The sequence below is a fragment of the Emys orbicularis genome, chromosome 12 (genome assembly GCF_028017835.1).
Source record: "Emys orbicularis isolate rEmyOrb1 chromosome 12, rEmyOrb1.hap1, whole genome shotgun sequence".
Taxonomy (NCBI): Eukaryota; Metazoa; Chordata; order Testudines; family Emydidae; genus Emys; species Emys orbicularis.
The window spans coordinates 40,878,422-40,897,026 of record NC_088694.1 but is presented as its reverse complement, the minus strand read 5'-3'; the positions used below and the strand labels follow the sequence as shown (position 1 = coordinate 40,897,026).

General features: G+C 42.2%; 2 protein-coding genes across 2 annotated transcripts; both read right to left on the bottom strand.

The window, feature by feature from the left end:
* Window positions 1-1,789: 1,789 nt before the first annotated feature.
* Window positions 1,790-2,758, bottom strand: LOC135887055 (olfactory receptor 6N1-like). The gene has a single exon (XM_065414836.1). The coding sequence runs from the start codon at window positions 2,756-2,758 to the stop codon at window positions 1,790-1,792; it is 969 nt and encodes a 322-aa protein (XP_065270908.1).
* Window positions 2,759-14,755: 11,997 nt separating this feature from the next.
* LOC135886199 (olfactory receptor 10A7-like) lies at window positions 14,756-15,724 on the bottom strand. Its single transcript, XM_065414046.1, has one exon. It carries the CDS (start codon window positions 15,722-15,724, stop codon window positions 14,756-14,758), a length of 969 nt encoding a protein of 322 aa, XP_065270118.1.
* Between the last annotated feature and the right edge of the window lie 2,881 nt (window positions 15,725-18,605).

The following is an 18,605-nucleotide window of genomic DNA, read 5'->3' as shown; positions in this document are numbered from 1 at the left end:
AGCTGGATTGCAGGGGCATGTGATGGGGATAGCAATAGGCACAATTTCACGAATGATCAATTTTCACTGTTTCAGTTCGCACACAAGTTGCATATAGAGGCAGGCATTTTTTGTTTGTGTGTTTTGGTTTTAATTAGCTTCATGAAAAATTGAATGTTTTACCTTAGAAAATAAAAAAGCTGGGGAATGTTGTCAATTCTTTTGACTAAATGAAAATGAAAATGCTTTCCTTTTCTGTTTTCAAACAATGAAAAAAATAGTTTGGCGGTTTACCTTTATCCCCTCCTTTTCCAATGAATAAGTTGTCGAAAACACCAGAAATTCTTTCTTTCTTTCTTTCTTTCTTTCTTTCTTTCTTTCTTTCTTTCTTTCTTTCTTTCTTTCTTTCTTTCTTTCTTTCTTTCTTTCTTTTTCTTTTTAAATTTTAGTAATTAAAAAGAAAAACATTGTTTTGTATTTTTTCCCATCCCCCCCCCCCTTTTCCCTCCATCACCCTTCTTTTCCAGAACAATGGGAAAGGAAAGTAGGGGGGGGAAATCTTCAAAATGGAAAAGCCAAGCAAAAAATAATTTTTGTTTCAGCAAAAAAAGAAATTGAAAATAGATTATTTTAAAAAAACATTTCATCTGTTTTTCTGAGTTTGGCATTACAGGAGTTCTGCCTGTTGGTAGGTGGTAGGCACTTCCTCTGGTCATAGGTTGCCTCACTCCCTGAGGAAGGGGTACTTGTGTCTGGCTAGACACCATGACCTGAGAATGAGCCCGCCCAGGCCTTGTGCTTGTTGCAGTCAGTTTTGGGGACACTTATTGTAGCAGCTCCCAACCTTGGAACTGCTTCATGTACTTGGCAGCAGCTGAGTGTCCACTGCCCTGCAGTGCCACGTGCTGAGTCCCTTCTCAGTGACCGTTGGACAGGCCCAGCCCCAGGAACAGAATCGGCTCTATGTGTGTGCATCTCCTAGTGCCCTGGCAACCCCCAGGTGGGTCAGGACTGTCCCCATTGACCTGGGCTCTGAGTCTGCTTCATTGTCTTTGCCCAACATCCCCACCTCCAAGGGCCCTATGAGCCATCTGCAGTTTCCTTTTGCCAATTGCTCACAGCAGGGTTGAGGATATATTTTGACATAAAATGGCTTCTCTCATGGAAACACAAACCATGTGGATATTTTGTCTCCACATTGATTGTATTAGGTTTTCTGTATTGGATTACAAGGTTTTATGATCTAACACAGAGAAAAAATACAGCAACAACAGTACTGCAAACTATAGAGAAACAATGTACAACAGGGGATGTACACAGGGATTTGCTTTGATATTTAGTGGAGATTGTGCTTTACACAACATGTCAGTTCCATATAGAATCTGACGCCATACCCTTCTTACGCAGAGTGAACGTTTAGCGAATCCCAAAGAGAAAAGACACTAACCCACTGTAAGTATCAGTGCTAAACATGAGAGGTTGATGGAGTTGTCCACAGCCTCACTTTCCCTTCTATTGTGTTACATGAACACAGCGAGGAACCATAGAGACTCTATCTCAGTAACTCCATGCAAATTATCTCTATTTTTTAACACGGGCAATGAGATTTTCAATGGGAGTTTTCAACTTAATTGCAATGGGGACTTTTTGCCCAAATCACCCCAGTAGCTTTGAAAACCTCAGGCTAAGGTCCAGATTTTCAAAGGTTTTTTAGGTACCTCATGGGAGTTTCAAAAGCATATTGGTGCCTCCACTGATTTCAAAATCTCACTTGGGGAGTAAACACCTTGAAAAATCTGGAGCTTAGTTATTATCTAGGATTCTCTATGTTCTTTGTGAAAGTTATGTATTTACTGAGCGCTTTGTGCAAGGCTTCCCTGACCTCTCTGTTTCTCAGGCTGTAGATGAGGGGGTTCACCAGGGGAGTCAGCACTGTGTAGCAAAGCGAGAGCACTTTATTTAGGACTCTCAGTGTATCAACTTTCGGTAGCATGTAGACGATCATTAGTGTCCCATAGAAAATTGTCACCACAATGAGGTGGGAGGAGCAGGTGGAAAATGCCTTTTGCCTCCCTGTGGTGGACGGGATTCTCAGGATGGTGGCTATGATACACACATAGGACATCAGGGTTAGTAGAAATGGAGGCAAGGTGAATACACAGGCTAGAATGAAATCCACCAATATGATCAGGCGAGTGTCCCCGCAGGAGAGTTTTATCAGTGGTATGGGATCACAATAGAAATGGTCAATTTCATTTGAACCACAGAATATGAACTGTGACACACATAATATGAAGATGGTAATAGCTAAACACCCATTTAACCATGACCCAGCAGCCAACTGGAGACAAAACCTGATATTCATAAGAGATGAATAATGCAAGGGTTTACATATTGCTAAATACCGATCATAAGACATCACAGCTAGCAGATAGCATTCTGTAGATGCCAGAGCACCAAAGAAGTACAGTTGTGTGAGGCAGCCACTGACTGAGATGGTTTTATCCCCAGTCAGGAGACTGGCCAGCATCCTGGGCAGAATGGTGGAGGTGTAGCAGGTTTCTAAGCAGGACAAATTCCCCAGAAAGAAGTACATGGGGGTGTGCAGGTGCTGATCAGCCACAACAAGCAGCACAATGAGGGTGTTCCCAGCCACAGTTGTGGTGTAGATCACTAGGAACACGAGGAAGAGAAGAATTTGCAGGTCAGGGAGATCCCCGAATCCCAGGAGAATGAATTCCATGATGGTGGTTTGGTTTCCCCAGTCCGTGTCTTCCATGGGCTGAGACTAGGAACAATTAAACAAACTGTGCATTCGAATTAGAAGAACATAGAGCTAAACGTTAATCAGGTCTCACCATTTAATTACATAAAAGTTTAAAAACTCCTTACCCTCCCTTGGTTACCAGCCCTAACTTTAGGTCTAAAGCAGTGGTTTCCAAACTTTAACAACCCGTGAATCCCTTTCTCTAAAATGTGAACTCTCCTGAACCCCTTTCCTAAAAATGAATATTTCCAGGGATTAAAGTTTAAATCTTCTCAGTGTGATGCTAACATTCACTCACCTCTCACTGAAGCAAAACAGCACTCCAGAGAAAATGACTTAGTATTGAATTACTGAGGCACCTGGACACTGCTACATTGACTACTACCTGGTTCCGGCTGGTTTGGCGTGCAAACACCTTTTCTTCCACCACCAGGGCCATCCCTAGGAGGGTGCCCGGTGAGGGACAAATTAGCCTGGACCACCCCCCACGTACAGCATGGCCCCTGCTCACTCTGCCCATCATGCCACCCAACTTCCCATCTGCCAAGGGGTCCAAGCTGCCACCTGCGTGCCTGGGGTCTCAGCTGCCTCCCTGCCCACGATGGGGCTCAGGCTGCTGGACCCACACTGGGGTCTGGGCTGCCGGCTCCACACTACACAGGGCTCGGGCTGCTGGCCCCTGCTGACTGCTGGGTTTCGGGCTGCCGGCCCCAACTGCCCGGCCTTCTGGTCCCAACTGCCCGGCCCCGCGCTGACTGGGGCTCAACTGCCCACTCAGCGCTCCACAGGGCTGTCTGCTCCGCAACTGGGTCACACCTGCTGCCTCCCATGCCTGGGGTCCTCTGGCCACCATTAAGGAAATTTTTCTGGCGACCCCCCTGTAACATTGTGCGAACCCCGAGGGGTTCGCGAACCCCAGTTTGGGAAACACTGGTCTAAAGTGAGGCCTTGGGCAAATGTCTTAGTCCTAGAACTGAACACTGCTATCCCTTCAGACCTCCCCATGCCACCTCAAATCAATAATAATGATAAAACCAGCCCACTTAACTCGTAACCAATATTGACATGACAGTTCAGATAAATTGCTCCTCTACTCTCATGTCCCATCTATTGTCTTATTGGTGCAGAACAATGATGTTGAACTGGACATTGCACAGTTGACAATGAGCAGAAAGTGAGGTCTTGGAGGAGTAAATATCAGTAAATACTTCAACTAAAATTTTGCATTATGCATTTCAATCCGGAGTAATGTGTTTAGGGGCATATCTATGTAAATTAATGTTAATTATTCTTACCATATGCCTATTTATTGAATATTTTAGTGTTCTGTAAGCAAAGGAGTATATATTTTCACTGTCACACAAGAGAGCAGTTTATACCATAAATTCTTAAGTGGAGTAAATGCTTCCTTAGATCATGTCACACAGAAACCTAATCATGATGATGATGATGACTGATGACTGCAGATATCTGGAGATGTAAATTCCTTTTCTATTTCAGAAGATACTTGTCAATATTACCTATGTAGCAGTATTCAAATTCATCTTATTTAGGGGTAGATTTTGGAAGGGGCAAACCCAGGATGATTTGCAATCCTCACTGTAGAGTGATTCTCCTCAGACCTGTTGCTTTGGAATAAGTGGGTCAATAGCATTAACATAACCCACTGCTGTCCAACATTAAATAGTGTTAATCAAGTTTCAGGTTTGGGTACACAAAGACCTCAGCCTGCTTAGTATCATGGCAAACACATAATTAAGTAAAGTACTTTTTTTCCCCTTGAGCTTGACTAAATTTTGATTTATCAATTGCATGAGCCACCTATTCATAAGAACATAAGGAGGCCATACTGGGTAAGACTATTGGTCCATTTAGCCCAGTACCCATTCTTCCAACAGTAGCCAGTGCCAGATGCTTCAGAGGGAATGAACAGAACAGGGGAATTTCGAGTGATTCATCCCCTTTCATCCAGGCCCAGCTTCTGGTAATCAGAGGTGTAGGAATACCTAGAGCATGGGGATGCATCCCTGACCATCTTGGCTAATAGCCAAGTACTCCATTTAGGAAGGAACAATCAGTTGCACACATACAAAGTGGGAAATGATTGCCTAGGAAGGAGTAGTGTGGAAAGGGATCTGGGGGTCATAGTGGACCCCAAGCTAAATATGAGTCAACAGTGTAATACTGTTGCAAAAAAAGCAAACATCATTCTGGGCTGTATTAGCAGAAGTGTTGTATACAAGAACAAGAAGTAATTCTTCCACTCTACTCTGCACTGATTAGGCCTCAACTGGAGTATTGTGTCCAGTTCTGGGTGCCACATTTCAGGAAAGATGTGGACAAATTTGTGAGAGTCCAGAGAAGAGCGATAAAAATGATTCAAGGTCTCGAAAACATGACCTATGAGGGAAGATTGAAAAAATTGGGTTTGTTTAGTCTAGAAAAGAGAAGACTGAGAGGGGACATGAAAACAGTTTTCAAGTATGTAAAAGGCTGTTACAAGGAGGAGGAAGAAAAAAAATCTTACCCTCTGAGGATAGGACAAGAAGCAATGGGCTTAAATTGCAGCAAGGGAGGTTTAGGTTGGACATTAGGAAAAACTTCCTAACTGTCAGGGTGGTTAAGCACTGAAAAAATTGCCTAGGGAGGTTGTGGAATCTCCATCATTGGAGATTTTTAAGAGTGGGTTAGACAAACACCTGTCAGTGATGGTCTAGATAATACTTAATCCTGCTACAAGTGCAGGGGACTGGACTAGATGACCTCTCAAGGCGGAATCCCTCCGGGGAGGGGGCCATTGGGGTGTGACACCTTCCAGTGCTATGATTCTATGGTCTATCCTCCATGAGTTTATCTAATTCTTCATTGAACCCAGTTATACTTTTGGCCTTCACAAAATCCCTTGGCAATAAATTCCACAGGTTGACTGTGTGTTGTGTGAAGAAGTACTTCCTTGACTTGTGTAATTATACTTTTACACTTAACTTGACAGAATTTATGTTCCTTTCTATTTTCCTCAGTAGGGTTTGACTTTCAATTTTTAAAGTATATCTTTTTGCCTCTAATCACCTCTTTTACTCCGTTGTTAGCCATGGTATCATTTTTCTGATCGTCTTACTGGGTTATTTTTTTTAGTATTGGGGGGGTATACATTTAACCTCTTTCTCTGTTATGGTGTTTTTAAATAGTATCCATGCAGCTTGTAGGCATTTCACTGTTGTGACTAATCCTTTTAATTTCCATTTAACTATTAGGTTTCCTGTTTTGGTAGCCTTTCAAATCATCCTGACCATTTCACAATCACTGTCACCATCCTGGTCAGGTGGTCAGTACTATTTTCCTACTGCTATACTCTTTATTAATAAGTGTTTCCTTTTTTAACTACAGTAGAAAGTCAGAGTTACGAACACCTCGGGAATGGAGGTTGTTTGTAATTCTAAAATATTCATCACTCTGAACAAAACATTATAGTTGTTCTTTCAAAACTTTAGAGTTATGAACCCTGGAAAACATAATCCTACTTGTACATGCAAAATGATGTGGTGTAAATTAGCTGTTACCACTCAAGAAAGCTCTTAGAGTCTGAACATTGACTTAATACAGCTTTGAAACTGTACTATAGAGAAGAAAAATGCTGCTTTCTCGTTATTTTTTTAGTAGTTTACTTTTAACAGAGAACTGTACTATACTTGCTTTCTTTTTTGGTCTCTGCTGCTGCCTGATTGTGCATTTTTGGTTCCAAATGAGGTGTGTGGTTGACCGATCAGTTTAGAACTCTGGTGTTCGTAACACTCAGGTTCTACCGTATTTATAATCAATTGTTGTACTAACACCTATGGATCATAGATTCCATCGGAATTCATTCAACAGTCCATAATGATCATGGATTGATAATACAGGAATGAGAAAGGGACTGAAGGAGAAAGATGCTGCCTATGAACTCACAGTCTAAATATCTGGCATAAGCTTCTCTGCAATTTAGGTTCACCCCTCTCTAATGCATAGGACTTGGTCCTCTATTCTTTGAGAACTAAAGGGCCCCATTGAAGAACCCTACTGTTCCCTATCCACGGAAGGCCTTCTGCGGCATGGCACATAAAAATGAAAATTCAAGTTGGTTCAAGAACCTACTCCTTTGATGTTTCATCCTAAGAAAGCACGTTGTCTTTGTTACCCGTAAAGAGAGATTGGACATCAGTAACTTCCCAACATACTTTGTGGTCAATACAATTAAGAGAATTTCAGAGCAGTCTAGGGGAACTGGGTATCCTGATCTCTGAGGTGACTTTGGAAATATCACCCTGACCCTCTCTGCAATGTCTTACTACAGATAGCTGAAAAGGATAGGATTCCTTTAAGGGAAAATGTTGAGATTTTCAGCAAAATGTTTTATCCCAAACCGGATTAAACTGTCAAAACCCTGAACATTTTCCCATAAAGGAAGGTAAAATAAAAATTTCATTTCAGGAGAGATTAAAAGGAATTTTTGAGCTTTCCAATGGCCCTTAATGTTGGCTATTGTTAGGTTTGGCAGGATTTGATTTTTATTGGTAATGTGGATGTCACCATACACACACAAACGGACAAAAATATTTCCATAAATAATCATTGAAATATACATATAGGCAAACAAAGAAAAATGCTGCCTGAGAACTTCTTAGAGTTAGAATACACTGATTTAGACTTTTGAATTAGGCTTGTTATAACTGGACTAATGGATGAACAGTAAATACAGGTGTGAACTGTTTATTTAAGGATATTCACTTTGTATATTTTGACATGTGATGTTGACAATTTGTGGTTTAACAGTTATAAAGCATTAACTTTTTGAATCTCAATGTCTTCTTTTATAAAATAATTATCTTCCCCACCCCATAATATCCCACAACTGTGAAAATGTATTTTGATAGCAATCAGAAAAAAAATACATGGAACCTATAATTACATACTGTCGTGAATATTTAAATTGGTAAAAATGCTTTAAAATAAACTTCAAGGTTATTTGTCAAAATTAAAAGACAAAGAAAAATGGAATTGTGTCAAGCCCAACTATGGTCAATATCAGTGAAACTGAGATTAGCCTTCCAGCCTGGCTTCTAGAGAGGCAGAGACCTTGACCACTGGCTCCCCAAGTTCCTCCCAACTCCAAGAGCCAGAAAGGCACTACCTGTCCTCCAAGCTGGGGTGTGGGGAGACAGAGAACCCTGGGGCTCTGCCTCTCCAGGCCCTGGAGCTGGGAGGGGAGATAATGATTGATGGAAGTTTAATACAAGAAATTTGAATATAGTGTTAATATAAACAACAAGGGGGAAGAACACAAGCCAGAACAGGGAAAGAGAGGGTTAAAGAATATTTGGATAAATTAGATGTATTCAAGTTGGCAGGGCCTGATAAAATTCATTCTAGAGCACTTAAGGAACTAACTTAGCTGAACAGCTAAGCAATTATCTTTGGGAACTCATGGAGAACAGGCGAGGCCCCAGAGGAGTGGACAAGGGCAAAGATACTGCCAATCTCTGAAAAGGGGAAGAAAGAGGACCTGGGGAATTTTAGACAATCAGCCAAAGTTCAATACATGGAAATATACAGGAACAAATTATTAAACCATCATTCTGTAAGCACCTAGAGGATGATGGGATTATAAGGAAGAGCTGACATAAATTTGTCAAGAACAAATCATGCCGAACAAAACCAATGTCCTTGTTAAAACAAGGTTCCTGGCCTAGTGGACAGGGGGAAGCTATAGACATGATATTTGCTGATTTTAGTAAGTTTTTTTTTGACACAGTCCTACATGATAGTATCATAAGCAAACTAGGAAAATGTGGTCTGAATGGAATTACTACAACTGGTTGAAAGACTATACTCAAAAAGCAGTTATCAACGGTTCCCTGTAAAAATTGGAAGGGTGTATCTAGCGAAGTCCCACAGGGTTCAGTCCTGCCTCTGATACTAGTCAACATTTTAATTAATGGCATGTATAGTACAATGGATAGTATGCATATACAATTCATGGATGACAACAAGGTGGGAGGTGTTGCCAGAACTTTGGAGGACAGGATTAGAATTCAAAATCACATTGAAAAAATTGAGAATTGGGCTGAAATCAAGAAAATGAAATTCAATAAAAAATGTACAAAGTAGTTCTCTTAGGAAGTTAAAAAATGCAGCAGTGGTAGTACTGCTGACAAGGATTGCAGAAACTGTAAAACCATTCTGGGGTGTATTAACAGGAGTCTCATATGTAAGACATGGGAGGTAATTGTCCTGCTGTACTCAGTACTGATGAGGCCTCAGCTGGAGTACTATGTCCAATTGTGGGCACTGCAGTTTGAGGAAAGATGTTGATTAACCTGAGAGTGTCCAGAGGAGAGCAACACAAAGGATAAAATGTTTGGGAAAGCTGACCTCTGAGGAAAGGTTAAAAAAACAAACAAACAAAAAAACCAGTCATGAGAAATGAAGACTGAGGGAGGACCCGATAAGAGCATTCAAATCTGTAAAGGGCTGTTATAAAGAAGATGGTTATCAATTCCTCTCCATGTCCACAAAAGGTGGGACAAGAAGTAATAGGCTTAGTCTGCAGCAAAGCTTTATCTTAGATATTAGAATCATAGAATTATAGGACTAGAAGGGACCTCGATAGGTCATCTAGTCCAGTCCCCTGCACTCAGTATTATCTAGATCATTCCTTACACATGTTTGTCTAACCTGTTCTTAAAAACCTTCAGTAATGGAAATTCCACAACCTTCCTAGGTAATTTTTTCCAGTGCTTAACTACCCTGACAGTTAGGACGTTTTTCCTAACATCCTACCTAAATCTCCCTTGCTGCAATTTAAGCCCATTGCTTCTTCTCCTGTCCTCAGTTGTTAAGGAAAACAATGTATCACCCTCCTCTTTATAACAGCCTTTTATAAAGTTGAAGTCTGCTATCATGTCCCCTCTCAGTCTTCTCTTTTCCAGACTAAACAAACCCAATTGTTTCAATCTTTCCTCTTAGGTCATGTTTTCTAGACCTTTAATGATTTTTGTTGCTCTCATATGGACATTTTCCAATTTGTCTATATCTTTCCCAAAGTGTGGTGCCCAGAACTGGACACAATACTCCAGCTGTGGCCTTATCAGTGCTGAGTAGAGTGGAAGAATTACTTCTCATGTCTTGCTTACAATTTATGCAAGTGAATATTCCTTCTGAAGTGTAGTTCTATGCCTTTGTGCTTATTGAACCATTTCTTCAATTTGTCAAGATCATTTTGAACTTTAATCCTGTCCTCCAAAGTGCTTGCAAACACCCTCCTCCCAACTTGGTATTGTCCACAAACTTTATAAGTGTACTCTCTGTGCCCTTATCCAAATCATTTATGAAGATACTGAATAGAAGCAGACCCAGGACCAATCCCTGTAGGACCCCACTCAATATGCCCTTCCAGCTTGACTGTGAAACATTGATAACTACTCTCTGAGTATGGTTTTCCAACCAGTTGTGCACCCACCCTAGAATAGGTTCACTTAGGCTATATTTCCCTAATTTGCTTATGAAAAGGTCATACGAGACAGTATCAAAAGCCTTACTAAAGTTGAGATAGATCACATCTACTGCTTCCTCCTTATATACAAGTCAAAAAAGGATCATAGGTTGATTTGAATGACTTGGTCTCCACAAATCCATGCTGACTGTTACTTATGATCTAATTAGGAAAAGCTTTCTAACTATAAGGGTATGAGAGAAACCAGGTGGGTGAGGTACTATCTTTTATTGGCCCAACCTATGTTGGGGAAAGAGAATCTTTTGAGCTCCAGAGAGCTCTTCTTCAGGTCTTCAGCTTACGGGCAGAGAGAAGATTTCATCTATGCATTTGTATGCTCCTGTTCAAGTCACAAACCTCTATCCAGTGACAGTTCTTGAACAGATCCTTATTTTTTGCGTGGAAAAAGGCCAACAATGTATATTGGCAGCTTAGAAGAAGAGCTTGTTCAGGGGTTGAGGTCAGGTTGGCTGCCTTAACTCTTTGGGAGACCTAGCACAAATGGGGGTTGAACAGACATTGTCAAAGCAAGTGTTGGGCATGGGCAGCTGTATTGAAGGAGAGCTCTGTGGAGCTCGATAGCTTGTCTCTTCCACCAACAGATGTTGGTCCAATAAAAGAAAGTACTCACTTTGTGTCTTTCATATCCTGGGACCAACACAGCTACCACAACACTGCAAATAACTTTAAGGGGAGTTAAGGTCTGGAATAGGCTTTTAAGGAAGGTTAGGGAATCCCCATCATCTCAGGTTTTAAAGAACAGGTTGGATAAACACCTGTTGGGGATTTCCTTAAGTTTCCTTTGTCCTGCCTCAGCACAGGGGACTGGGCTAGATTTCCTCTCAATTCCCCTTCCAGCCCTATATTTCTACGATTCTACTACATATTTCATTCTGCCAAATTGACATTTTCCAATTAAACTGAGTGTCACTGGACACTTTCCCACTAACTCTTGTCCTTCTCTTTATTCCCTGATGGTTCAGTGGATCCACAGAGCCTCTTCCAGTTCCCTGACTCAGACATACTGAATTGGTTTGTTGCTTGCGTTTTACCTAGAGCACTTATACTTCAAGTTCCCTCTGGCCCTCTCTGAGAGTCTGATCTCATCTTGTATCAGACACTGCCTTAATTTCTCCTCGTCCCAAGTCAAACAATCTGCCACAGCTGGTGCATTTGAATTACTCTCCCTTCTGAGATCTTGTCTGTGACATGAAATAACAGTTTAACTCAGAGACAGAATCTCCCAGCAAGCCCCTCCTGATTCCATCTAGGGTTTGCTCCTGTCCCTTACCGCTGCTATGGAGAGTTTCTTTCCCACTCCTTTCTGACACTGGGTCCCCTCTGCATGCCCTACAGAAGTCTCCTTTCAGGTCTCTGCTCTTTGCCGGGCTATCAGGCCCAGCTCTTTGACAGCTCCCCAGACCTCTCTGAGCAGGGGAGCTCGGCTGGTCTCTTCTTTTAGGAAGCCCCAGCCATGAGCTGCCATCATGTCACCCAAACCCAAATTCATCATCTCTGTTCAGATGAGAAGGCACAGGTTGTGCTGAGCCCATCTTCCCTTAAACGGCCAGCACACCTTGTGCTACCCTGCTAATTTCCTCCTTATATTTTACATGCCCTTGTTTTGTTCTTTTCTATCACTTTGCTTAATTTGGATTCCCATTCTCCTGTTCCAGGCTTCATCCTATTCACACTGACCCAGATCGCCCGCTGGTGTAAATAATCAATAGCTCCTTTGGAATCAATGGGGCCAGGCCAGCTCTCCCACCAGTGTAAATCATCCATCGCTCCATTGGAGTCAATGGGCCAGATCCCTAGCTGAGGACCTCGCACCAGGCAAGCATCTCAATTTCCCTGTTCTGAAATGGTGCTATTAACTCCGACAGGCACTGCTGTGGGGAGGTGAGGCTAAAACTGTGAATATTCACAAAGCACATTCATGCCCCTGCTTGGAAGGTGGGATAGAAATGACTTCTGGCAGATGGAGCTCACCTGCAACCACAGGACACCCCAAGCTTGAAGCGATGAGCTCGTATTTCTCAAGGGTTTGGCAGACAGGACTCAGGTTCCTCAGCTGAGGTTCTCGTCTCCCATCCTTCTGAAGAATCTGGATCGTCTCAGTGGAGAGACCTGCATCCACCTGAATGGACGAGCAGCTGCTTCAATGTGTGTTAGAACATGCTGTGCCTCCCATGTACAAAGTGCAGAGGTCTCCTTGTATTTCTGTCTTTCTCCATGGCAGGCTGCGTTTCCCTTGAGTCCATCTCCGAAGGGGCTGAGCTGGGGGAATTAGCGCTGTGTTTTCTGTGCAGACAGTGCAAACAACTGTCCTGATGCAATCAACCTCCCACACCTCCTTCTCCCTGCTGTATGAGATCACTGCTCTGCATGGCTGAAATGTAACACAGAGCCCATAGAGTGCATGGCCATGCAGAGTGACTCTGCTGAGTAATCTTTGCTCATGTCAGTTGTCCCATTGCCTTCAGTGGAACAACTCCACGAGTAACAATGGCTAAGATGAGTCAGGCACGCTGTATTGGGTGGTCAAGCCATGCAGTTTACCAAAATGAAGGAGAAAGAATGTAAATTTAATCCATAGTTTGCAAATGGAAGCTTTGAATGAAAGGAAATCTCTCTCTCACACTGACACACAAACCCAATGGAAATATTTATCCAAGGAACTTTGATGTGATTTTTAATCTTTATTCATTTATTTAACAATAGTCTCTCGCTTCTGGTGAACAGTAGCAGAATTTAGGGCCTTGAAGATTGGTTCCCATTGGAGAAGGCTGACAGGGTGTTGTTAGGAGCTAAAAGGCTGAGGCGGGGAGTAGGAAGGGGGAGGCTCCACATAAATGCTGCTATGTTGTGATGTACCTGGAGCATAAATAACAAGAAAGACACTCAGGGCAGATACCCTGCTGGACAGTGTGTGCTGCTTCATTTACAAAGTGGGCCGACCAGCCTGGGTTTCTGGGAGTGGAAGGAGGAGCTCATTCACAAGGAGAAAATAGCAAGGTGCTGTGTGAGCAATGCAGCTTTCTTTAAAGGCTGCGTACTGCTCACATGCCAACAAAATCACAAACTTTTAAGACAATATGTAACTGCGCCACCTGGTGACTCCCACCATAGCCATATATTTGTAAATAATTCCTTGTCATGTCCCAAAGCTTCTAAGGGGTCTCAGTATGTTGCCAGGCGACCTGCATGGAGCAGTAGAGCTGACTATAGCACCTGGGACGGTAGCACCATGCCCTGAGAACTAGCCCTCTCGGGCCTTATGCTTGTTACAGTCAGTTTTGGGGACACTCATTGTAGCAGCTCCCAACCTTGGAATTGCTTCATGTACTTGGCAGCAGCTGAGTGTCCACTGCCCTGCAGTGCCACATGCTGAGTCCCTGCTTAGGGACTGTTGGAAAGGCCTGGATCACAGGAACAGACTCGGCTCTACGTGTGTGCATCCCCTAGTGCCCTGGCAAACGCCCAGTTGGGTCAGGACTGTCCTCATTGACTTAGGCTTTGACTCTGCTTCTTTGGCTTTGCCCAATCTCCCTGTCTCCAAGGCCCCTATGAGCTATCTGCGGTTTCCTTTTTCCAGCTCCTCCCAGCAGGGACTGAGCTCAGATGAGAGTGATAAATATTTTCCTGGTGCTGTGTCCATAGGTTGCTGCTAATGCCAGGCTCTTTGCATCTGGCTTATGTGAGTGTAATGAAGAGTAGTTAGTTTGCCAGGCCCATGTGACAGGGAAGACAATAGCATAACTTCAGAGGTAGCAGGTTTCCTGTAGTTATGTCCCCACATATTTTCCACCAAAAGATAATTGGTTGTTTTTTTGTTTTTTTCACCCAAATATTTATTTTCACATGAAATGGCTTTTCTCATGGAACCACAGACTTGATTACAAGATTTTATGATCTAACACAGAGAAAGAATATCCTGGACCAATACAGCTACAACAACACTGCAAACTATAGAGAAACAATCCACAACAGGGAATATACATAGGTATTGGCTTCCATATTTAGTGGAGATTGTGCCTTAAACAAAATATACACAAAAAGGCACTGTACACCCTTCTGATGCAGAGTGAATGTTTAGCCAGGCCCAAAGAGAAAAGACACTATCCCAATGCCTGTATCAATGCTGAACATGAGAGGTTAACGGACTGGTTCAAAGTCTCACTTATCTATTTTTTGTGGACACAGTGAGCAACCATAATGACTCCATCTCAGTAAATCCATGCAGATTATCTCTGTTTTTTAACCTGAGCAATGAGATTTTCAATATGAGTTTTCAACTTAATTTCAATTGGGACTTTTTGCCCAAATCACCCCAGTAGCTTTGAAAACCTCAGTGTAAGGGCCAGATTTACAAAGGTATTTTGGTGCCTTGTGGGAGTTTCAAAAGTGTCTTGAGGCCTTCACTGATTTCAAGATCCCACTTGGGGCATAAACACCTTTAAAAATCTGGAGCTTAGTCATTATATAGGGTTCTCTATGTTCCTTGTAAACGTCACATATTTACTGACTGCTTTGTGCAAGGCTTCTTTGACTTCTCGGTTTCTCAGGCTATAGATGAGGGGGTTTACCAGGGGAGTCAGGACTGTGTAACAAAGAGAGAGAACTTTCTTTAAGAATCTCAGTGTATCAAGTTTCGGAAGCAGATAGACAATCATTAGTGTCCCATAGAAAATTGTCACCACAATGAGGTGGGAGGAGCAGGTGGAAAAGGCCTTTTGCCTCCTGGTAGTGGAAGGGATTTGCAGGATTGTGGTGATGATATAAACGTAGGATGTCAAGGTTAGTAGAAATGGAGGCAGGGTGAATATACAGGCTAGGATGAAATCCAGCAATATGATAACTCGTGTGTCCCCACAGGAGAGTTTTATCAATGGGATGGAATCACAATAGAAATGGTCAATTTTGTTCGGGCCACAGAATATGAACTGCAACATGAATAATGTGAAGATGGTAATAGCCAAACAACCATTTACCCATGACCCAGCAGCCAACTGAAGGCAAACTCTGGTATTCATAAGAGATGAATAGTGAAGGGATTTACATATCGCTAAATACCGATCATAAGACATCACAGCTAGCAGATAGCACTCTGTAGATGCCAGAGCACAAAAGAAATATAGTTGTGTGATGCAGCCACTGACAGAAATGGTTCTGCTCCCAGTCAGGAGACTGGCCAGCATCCTGGGCAGAATGGTGGAGCTGTAGCAGGTCTCCAAGAAGGACAAGTTCCCCAGGAAGAAGTACATGGGGGTGTGCAGATGCTGATCAGCCACAACGAGCAATATGATGAGGATGTTCCCAGCCAGAGTTGTGATGTAGATCACTAGGAACAGCAGGAAGAGAAGAATTTGCAGGTCAGGGAAATCCCCAAATCCCAGGAGGAGGAATTTCGTGATGGTCGTTTGGTTTCCCCAGTCCATGTCTGCCATGGTTTGAGACTAGGAACAATGAAACAAACGGTGCATTTGAATCAGAAGAGCATAGAGTTAAAAGTTAATGAAATGTCACCATTTAATTCTATAAAAGTATAAAAACTCCTCACCTGGTTACCAGCCCTAGTTTTATGACTAAAGTTAGACTTTGGGCAAGTGTCTTAATCCTAGAATTGAACGCTAATATCTCTTCAGACCTCCCCATGCCATCTCAGATCAATAACAATGATAACAACTGCACACTTCTCTGGTAACCCAATTTTGACATGACAGATCAGACAAATTGTTCCTCTACTCTCATATCCCATCTAGTGCCTAATTGGAGCAGAACAATGATGTTGAATTGAAACATTGCACATCTGGCAATGGCCAGAATGTCAAGTCTTGGAGGAATAAATATCAATAAATACATCAACTAAACTTTTGAATTAAGCATTTCAATCCAAAATAATGTGTTTTGGGACATATCATCTATTAAAATTAATGGTAATTATTCTCACTATTTGTCTACTTATTGAATATTTATTTTCACCGTCACACAAGACAGCAGTTTATGAATTATGAAGTGGAGTAAAGGGTCCCTAGATCATGTCACACAACAACCTAATGATGATGATGATGACTGATGATTACAGATATATGGCTGGAGGAGTTGAAAAGCCCTTTTCTGTTTCAGATGGTACTTGTTAATATTAACTATGTAGCAGTATTCAAATACATCTTATTTGGGGGTAGATTTTGGAAGGGGCAAACCCAGGATGATTTGCAATCCTCACTGTAGAGTTACTTTCCTCAGACCTGTTGCATCAGAATAAATGGGCCAAAGGCATTAACATAACCCACTCCTGTCCAACACTAAAGAGTGTTAAACAAGTTTCACAGTTGGGTACAAAAAGACCTGATCCTGTTCAGTACCATGACAAACACATAAAACACTGCTCTACAGCCAAAATGCTTCTGAAATAAATGTAGTCAAACTTTACTAATTCTGGGTCACTGAGAACGAAAATGATGCTTAAAATTGTTGATTGGCTCTAGTTTTCAAGATATGCTATTGGGTCAGTATATACGACCCTTGACTTGGGAATGGCGGAGGATACGTGAGTTATAAAGGGAAGGGATCTCAATTTAAACCAGAAATGACTAAAATACATCTTTGACTGGATCTATGAATAAATCTATGACTGGGTTTGGACAGTACTTGCTTTTTAGGCAAAACAATGAATGATGCAATCTGAAGCTGGTATTGTGTCATACATGATATGAATTGCATCATGTTATTCCTAGAAGTCATGGATGATGCAATCATAACGAAGCTTACATCACTCTGCTGAACAAATTGCCCTATATCAGCTCTAGAAATCATACAGTGTCGTGCTCTCTTATTTGTCAGTGTTTGATTTTGCAAAGGGACACATTTCTGTTTAGCCAAAGTGAGCAGAGATGCCTCGTACTTGTGTGAACAGTGCAGATAACTTCTGCTATGTTTGTGGTGAAGTGACTTTTGCATCACAAAAGCGCAGTATAACCACTATGGTTAAGAAAGCCTATCACCTTTAGTTTGGCTGCAAAATTGGAGATCAGGACAAGAGGTGGGCCCCACACATATGCTGCAACACTTGTGCAACAAATCTTCGCCAGTGGTTGAACAGGAAAAGGAAATCTATGCCTTTTGCAATGCCAATGATTTGGAGAGAGCCAACAGATCATACCAGCAATTGTTACTTCTGCATGGTGCCTCTAGCTGGGAAAGGTGTGTCAAAGAAGAAAAAGTGGACTGTGCATTATCCAAACATTCCATCTGCTATACGCCCAGTACCCCACGGAGAAGGACTGCTGGTTCCTGATGCACCAGAATCATTCTCACTTGAGTCAGACGAGGAAGAGGATGAAACTTCTGGTCCTGAACCATCAATGTCACAGGACCCACATTTTCTCCCATCCTCCTCCTCTGAACCACACCTCATAACACAAGGTGAACTGAATGACCTTGTCAGGGATTTGGAACTACCCAAGAGTAAGGCAGAGCTGTTGGGCTCCAGACTACAGCAGTGGAATCTCCTGGCAGGTGATGTTAGGGTTTCCATGTTCCGTGACCGTCAAAAGGATCTTGTCCCATTCTTCTTCATGGAAGGTGATCTTGTAGCCTGCAACAACATCAATGGTGTGATGGCAGCCCTCAACATCGTTCACGATCCAGATGAGTGGAGACTGTTCATTGATTCATCGAAGACGAGTCTTAAAGCTGTTTTACTGCATAATGGCAATGTTTTGCCATCAATTCCAGTTGGTCATGCAGTCCATATGAAGGAAACCTATGACAACATGAAACAACTTTTGAGGTGCATAAACTATGACCAACATCAGTGGCAGCTTTGTGGCGATTTGAAGGTTGTTGCTCTCTTGCTTGGTCTGCAGACTGGATACACAAAGTACTTCTGTTTTCTCTGTGAATGGGATAGTTGTGCAAGAGGTTCTGCATCCACCACTTGTTGAATCAAGGAAGATTTTGTTACCACCCTTACACATCAAGCTGGGTCAGATGAAGAACTTTGTCAAGGCCATTGACAAAACACAAGCAGCTTTCAAGTACCTCCGTGGAAAATTTCCAAGGTTAAGTGAAGCTAAGATAAAGGAAGGTGTCTTTGTTGGTCCTCAGATTCGTGAACTTCTTCGAGATGATGCATTTGACCATGTACTGCATGGCAAGGAAAAGACGGCATGGAAAGCCTTCCAGTTAGTGGCAATAAATTTTCTCAGAAACAACAAGGCAGACAACTACAGGTTGTTGGTGGAAAACCTCCTCAAGGCATACAAAAGCCTTGGTTGCAACATGTCACTAAAGATACATTTTTTGCACTCTCATCTAGATTTTTTT

What these genes read in the sequence shown, in the direction of transcription:
- LOC135886199 (XM_065414046.1), bottom strand. Translation starts at nt 15,724, where the DNA reads ATGGCAGACATGGACTGGGGAAACCAAACGACCATCACGAAATTCCTC.
- LOC135887055 (XM_065414836.1), bottom strand. Translation starts at nt 2,758, where the DNA reads ATGGAAGACACGGACTGGGGAAACCAAACCACCATCATGGAATTCATT.